Source organism: Zootoca vivipara, chromosome 12, assembly GCF_965207765.1.
Source record: "Zootoca vivipara chromosome 12, rZooViv2.hap1.1, whole genome shotgun sequence".
NCBI lineage: Eukaryota > Metazoa > Chordata > Lepidosauria > Squamata > Lacertidae > Zootoca > Zootoca vivipara.
Genome location: NC_142595.1, coordinates 1158625 through 1165482, shown reverse-complemented (window position 1 = coordinate 1165482; position 6858 = coordinate 1158625). Strand labels below are relative to the sequence as shown.

At 49.7% G+C, this 6858-nt stretch overlaps 1 protein-coding gene across 1 annotated transcript; it reads left to right on the top strand.

Moving 5' to 3' along the window:
• On the top strand, positions 1-3024 carry C12H12orf76 (chromosome 12 C12orf76 homolog). Its single transcript, XM_060282097.2, has 2 exons — positions 1-560; positions 2428-3024. Exons 1-2 carry the CDS (start codon positions 419-421, stop codon positions 2511-2513), a joined length of 228 nt encoding a protein of 75 aa, XP_060138080.1. The 5' UTR covers positions 1-418; the 3' UTR covers positions 2514-3024.
• Positions 3025-6858: the final 3834 nt, after the last annotated feature.

Genomic DNA, 6858 nt, shown 5'->3' with positions numbered 1-6858 from the left:
ATCCGAGAATGGAGACTACCACTCCCAGCATGCAATGCTCGGGAGGGGGGCTGAATGAGACCCCCGGGGTCCTAAAGCCCACATTTCCACTCTCCACCTTTTGTTGTGAAAGGCCTTGGGCCAGCCGGCAAGCCACTCACCCCCCATCCCTCCGTTAGTTAGAGCGGTGGCATTTTGGGGCCCAGCAGCCAGGCTCCCGTTCGAAGCACGTTGGTCCTAACACGTGCTGGCAACTTCGCCGCATCCACACGTGCAGAAAAAACCGGGTGGAGATACTGGGATTTGGCGGGTGGGGCTGCACTGCGGCTGCGACGGTAGAAGCAGCCTCCCTGCAGCGCCTGAGAAGCGCGGCCTCTTGCACGCTTGGCCCCGAGGAAGGAAGGGCGAAGGAAGGAAGGAAGGAAGGAGCCGAGCGAGGATGGTGCGGCGCGGCTGCTGCCGGGCGGCGGCGGCGCTGCTGCTTCTGCGGGCGGCGAGCGGAGGAGACCCGCTGCGGGACGAGGACGAAGACGGGCGCGGGAACAGCCGGCCTTACGCCGTGCTCCAGACGCAGAACCTGGGTGAGGAGGCCGGACGCCTGGGTCCCCGAGGGAGCCCTCCCTCCCGCAGGAGAGCAGGGGATGGGAAGCCCCCCTCGGGCGCCTCCCAGGGAGATAGGGCACCCTCCTCGGACGCCTGGGTCCCATGGCCCTGCATCTGCCTTCCATTCCTCCAAGCCCAAGCCCATCATTCCTTCCATTCCTCCAAGCCCAAGCCCATCCATTCCTCCTGTCCCAAGCCCATCACTCCGTGGCCGCCGCATTCAGGTTCGCCCCCCCCCCCGGTGGAAAGGGAGCCCCGGGACTTGGGGGGAGGCTTCCATCCCTGATTTTCCTTGGCTTAATTCTCCTTGCAGGAAAGGGGGGGGGGCGGCCAAAGGCCCTCTCTAGCCAAGGGCTGGCAGAATGAACTGGCTTGCCCTTAGCAGCCTGGGGCCAGGGAAGGAGGAGGTAGCCTCTGCCTCCGCCTGGGGTAGACTAGATGGCCTCTGGGAGATCCTGCCTGTGCTGGGGTCGGGGGATGAAAAGCCACGGAAAAGCCAGACTCTGTGGACCCTGCATGTCTGTTTTTTTATACCAGAGGAGCCGGCTGCATCAGGCCAGTGACCCATCCAGTCCAGCATCCTGTTCTCACAGTGGGAAATTGGCAAGTGAGACCTGAGCGCCAGGGCCCTTCTCTCTCCTCCTGGCAATTGGCCTTCAGAGGCCTTGGTTCCTCCTGGGGTGGCTCTCAGCAGCTGAGCTTCCTTCAGAGCCCCAGAGAAGACCTGCTCAGGAGCCCCTTCCTCGGGAGGGCCACTTTTCCTCTGGCCCTTGTTTTGCCTCCCAGTCTTAAATGTGCTGAGATTTACAGCTCCCTGTCGGAAAGTTGCATCAGTAATAAGTTGTCCTATTCCTCTCCCACCTGCCTCTGGATAGGTTTCCTCCGATCCTGTGATCAAGACTTCCAAATGTGTTCCTCATTATGCCTGAGAATCCCCATAATCAGGTTGCTGGTCATTGGGCTGTTTTCCCAGTGAGGCTGGGGCCTCCCAGCACTTTCTTCTCGCCCTGCCAGGAAGTTCCTGGCCTGGCTGCATTTACTTGCAGCCAGGATGGAGCCAGCAAGGGTTGCAGACTGTAATTTCCCCATTGACAGCCCCTGACAGAGTCCACCAGAATCGGAAGGGCCACAGGTCTCCTGTTTCTGCTCTAGCAGATGCTCAGTAGGAGCACTGGTTCTTCTTGTGCCCAAGGATGAGAACGAGAGTCCAAGGAATTCTGAAAATGGGAGGCATTGGTAGGGAAGGCTGGAAGGCACTGTGAGTGACTGGCCTTTGAGGGCTCCTAGGTGCTGTGGTCTAAACCACAGAGCCTAGGGCTTGCCAATCAGAAGGTCGGCGGTTTGAATCCCCGCGATGGGGTGAGCTCCCGTTGCTCGGTCCCAGCTCTTGCCAACCTAGCAGTTCGAAAGCACGTCAAAGTGCAAGTAGATAAATAGGTACCACTCCGGTGGGAAGGTAAACAGCATTTCCATGCGCTGCTCTGGTTTGCCAGAAGCGGCTTAGTCATGCTGGCCACATGACCTGGAAGCTGTCTGCGGACAAACGCCGGCTCCCTCAGCCAGTAAATCGAGATGAGCGCCGCAACCCCAGAGTCGTCCGCGACTGGACTTAACAGTCAGGGGTCCCTTTACCTTTAGGGAGCTTCATGGTCGAGTGGAGATTTGAACCCTAGTCTCTCTCAAGTCCTATTCCCAACCTGTAACTGCACCCTATGTCTCCCAGCTCTTAAGAACCAGATCCTGCTCTTGAGGAGAGGGCAGCGTGCCCTGTAGACCGAATCAGTCCATTGCTGCCCTCCTCCATGCCTTATCATCCCAGGCTCTGACTCTTCCTTTCTCTTACAGTTCTGATGGGAAGCGTCTTCGGCATCCTGCTCGTCGCCATGATCCTGCTGTCTGTGTGTGTGTACAAGCCCATTCGCCGACGGTAGCCCAGGAGCAGACTCTTCAGGAGGGCTGGGCCTGGTGGCTGGAGGGGAGACCCAGCTCCCAACACCAACACGGGCCATGTGCTCTGATATACACTTCATCTTCATGCCCAACAAGCTTCTGGGCACGCTGGAGGGGACCCTGAAACTGAGATGGGCTGTGCTTCCTTCCATCTTCCATGTAAAAGTTGTTTTGCTCCTGGTCTGATTGCTCCAGTTGCTGTTCCGTGAGAGAGAGAGAGAGAGAAAGAGACTGTGTTTGTGTGTGTGTGCATTTGTGCTGCAGGGGTTTGTGACTTAACAGAGCATTAAAAAATACACTCTGGTTGTTTTCAGTTGGGCACTCCTGGACTTTCAAAAATGCTGAGCATATTTTGAACTGGGAAAGAAAGGCAGCATTTTATGAAAATTGTTTCGTTGTGTGTGTATGAACCAGAGGCTCCCACCACCCCAAATTGTTGTCTGTAATATACAGTACTTGCTGACAAAACATAGTGAACGCCTCCCCACACTATTTCTATTTTTCATCACTATTTGCACTTCTTCAGGTGTGTGGGAAGACTGCATCTCTCAGATGTGCTTTAAACATGTTAGTTGCACTGTGGAGCATTGAAATCACACTCTGCTTTGTTGAGGGAGCTTATAAAACAGAGATGGGGAACCTAGCCCAGCCAGCAGGACCAATGATTGGGGAGGCTAGGAATTTTAGTCCAATGAAATCTGGAGAATGACAGATTCCCCACCCCAGTCCCTTTCTGGTTGGTTGTATTATTTTGCAGAAAGGTTATACTTACCAACCACACAACTTAATCCATTCCGGTTTGAGTGATCCGTTAGTCATGACAGGGGTCTTCAGAAGCTGCCACTGTCCTAAGCCTCTGGGAAGAGGTCTAGCTTAGTCACAGGGTTCTTGCTTGTGCATGCAAAAGGTCCCAGCCAGGTGCAAACCCCACCTCCTTAGGTGGGGCTGGGAATTGCCCCCTGCCAGAAACTCTGAGAGCCTCTACCAATCAGTGCAGACAGTCCAGAACTAGATGGACCATTGGTCCATGGCATAAAGGCAGCTTCCTATGCTTCCAGGTTTCAATCATTTAGCATCGCTTCTCTGCATCAGAAAATGCAGAGCTTGGCACTAAGCTAATTGTCCAGTAGCACCTTGGAGACCAACTAAGTTTGTTCTTGGTACAGTATAAGCTTTTGTGTGCATGCACACTTCTTCAGAAACACTGAAACAGAAGTCACCAGGCCCTTCTGGTGGGGTGGGGGTTTTCTCAGGACCAGACCTGGAGGCAGGGATGGTCCTCAAACAATGACTAAGCTTGCCTCCTCAGTAATGACATGCTCTGGTCTTAGCGTAACTCCTCCTCCTGCCTGTGTCCCAATACATCCCCGCCCCCCGTGGAACCTGCCCCAGCCATTCTGTAGGCTGAAGCCCCCTCCCAGGCACCACCGACCATATCCCCCTAAAAAGCAAAATACAAACTATACAGTAACTTAACAAAAGAGTAAAAATAGAAACAAAACAAGAAATAATTATACTAAAATTAAACTACTCCCTACACCAACAAAACATTTGCCCCAGCCCAAACAGAAACAAATAATAATATAATATCACCAAAAACAACCACCACCACCACCACCACCCTTCAAGGTGCAACAGATTAAAACACAAGGCATTTAAAATCTCTGCACTTGCTGCAGAGAGCTGCTGAGAGTATGTGTGCAACAGAGTATGTGCAGCAACAGCAGCAGTGTCCCAGGCCTCTCCACAGGCTTTTAGCTGTGGTGGTGGGTGCAGGCCCCGCCCCCTAGGTCAGGTGGAATTAGCAGGAAAAGGGAGCAGTCCCCCAAACGCTCACAAAGCAGAGTGGTAGACTCCTAATCTGGGGAACCGGGTTCGCATCTCCACTCCTCCACATGCAGCTGCTGGGTGACCTTGGGCTAGTCACACTTCTTTGAAATCTCTCAGCCCCACCCACCTCACAGAGTGTTTGTTGTGGAGGAGGAAGGGAAAGGAGAATGTTAGCCGCTTTGAGACTCCTTCGGGTGGTGATAAAGCAGGATATCAAATCCAAACTCTTCTATATGTCAACAGTGCTGACCTGCTGACCAATAGGAAAGAGTTTTCTGTAGTTTTTGGTTGCCATCTGAACAAGTTTACCCATGAATAAACATGTATATTAACTAATTATATTATTTTCAATGCATTAAAATGAATGTTCTCCTATTTTAAATGAAAATTCTCTAATATTCTCATTAATCGAGAATATTCTCCAAAAGATTATTCTCAAGAATTTTAACACCACTACTTAAGAGTGAGATACAAGCCTTTCTTACTACACATTATGCACTGAATGAAAAGCTACTTTGCTTGCTCCATTTTCTCCAGACAGTAGGATAACTTCTACTGTGAGTTATCATGCACAGATGCATCTGCAAGCATTTTAGACCATGAATGAAAAAGCCACTCAGAGTGGGTGAGGCAACCTAGTCAGATGGGCAGCATATAAATCTTGATGATGATGATGATGCGAAGGGTAGGGAACACCTGTTGATGTACTGGCTTCTCCATACATCACTGGGGAGTGGATTGAACTGTGCACACAGTTGTGTATGTGGGCAAGCTCCCTTTAACCAGAGAAACTGGTAGGGCTGCAAGTGCGAACTCCCCATGCCTATCTCAGCAAATGCACAAAACAGCATTAATGGAGAACAGCAGTCAGGATCAAGCTTCAATGCTGAGCCTGCAGAGTTACACACTCTGCAATGGAGACACATCCAAACCTTTGGACTTTCTTTTGCAAGCAAAGTGCAGCTCTGCCTCTTCATAGGTGCCTGGATTGTGGCTTTTTTGTGTATCTGAGCACAACCATGGCTTCAGGGAGTCAAGAGGTTGGAATAAGCTAGTTGAAGGTGTTCACACTGGGGGAAAATGCACACTTAAGTTTTTGTTGGTGCTGATGTGGTTTCGTTTTTTGTTTTACAAACAAACTTGATTTTCCTGGTGTATATATTTTATATTTAACAAAGGGTTTTGCCACTGTAAATGAGACTTCTGCCTCAGCCTCTTTCTTCTTAACAAAGTCATCCTTAATTGTGACTATGAGTCTGCAGCTGGAGTTCAGGTACTTCTGAGCTGGAAATGTAACTCCAATTGCTTCACTGTGCAGTAAAAAAATTGTGGCTTCACACAACAAATTCCTGACTATTGTGGTTCTCATATTTTCTAGACTGATTGTAACATAAAGGGTGTGGCCTTTTGCAACCCCTGCATCTATCCTTACAACAGTCTTTCAAGGCAGTCATTGCTGTTTCTATTATTTGGGCAGCACAGGATCATGGCTGAGAGATAATGAGGTTCTGTCAGCCATGATATTGCCCAAATATTTTCAAGCATGCCTGCATGATCCCCAAAATGGAACATATTATGTAGCAAATAAGATGCTATTCAGATGATGCTGTATTAAAGCAGCCTGCTCAAGACATTTCTTTATGAAAGCTGCTTTGCAAGGGCTTGTTAATGTATTATTTTACAAGCACATGCAAACAAAGTGCTGAATGTGAAAGCGCTCTGTCTCTCTGTACACAACTAAGTGCCACACTGCATCAAAAGAGCGAAGGATCCACTGACTTGCTAAATGTCACAGAATGTCTACATGGCTTAAGGTGTGTCTGTTCTAGAGGGCCAGCTGACATCGTAGGTTTAGCAGTGTGAAGCTACTCAAATGTCAGGCTTATTCCTGCAGACTTTTATCTGTGATAAGCACAGAGTGACTGAAGGGTGTCTTGTGCCCCTTCCTTTGGGGTTGCAAGAAGATGCAAGGATCAAATAAGGAATTAGGAGCATCAATTTTGGTTTAAACTTCTGGATAGACAAGAAAACTAAAGGGGGAGGTCTGCTATACTTACAGGTATCTGCTGAGCAAGATAAGTTGCTTTTAAGCCTGCAGTGGAATTAAGAACCAATACTGTATATGAACAAAGGTTTAAATAAAGACCATCTTTTTCTAGGAAGCCTCTCATGTATTGCAGTCTCCTGCCTTTGAAGCTCTATAAAAGGGCAAGATCTGAATTATTCCTACCAATTGGTGTTTTTTTACTTTGTCCACCAAAGCTAACAGCTTGACAACAGGAAGCTAGCTTTCTGAGAGCTGCAAGAAGGCTCTTTCAAGGAGATAATTTACATCTTGGTCATGGGCCACTGGCACACTGATACAGAAAGGACAGTCCGCTTGCCACAAATGTCCCAGAGCAAAAACAAGAAAAGGGTTCCTTGTAGCAAGAGAGCTGATTCCCAGTTACTGTACCTCCTTGCAAGCACTGAAAGAATCCACAATACCCAACAAGG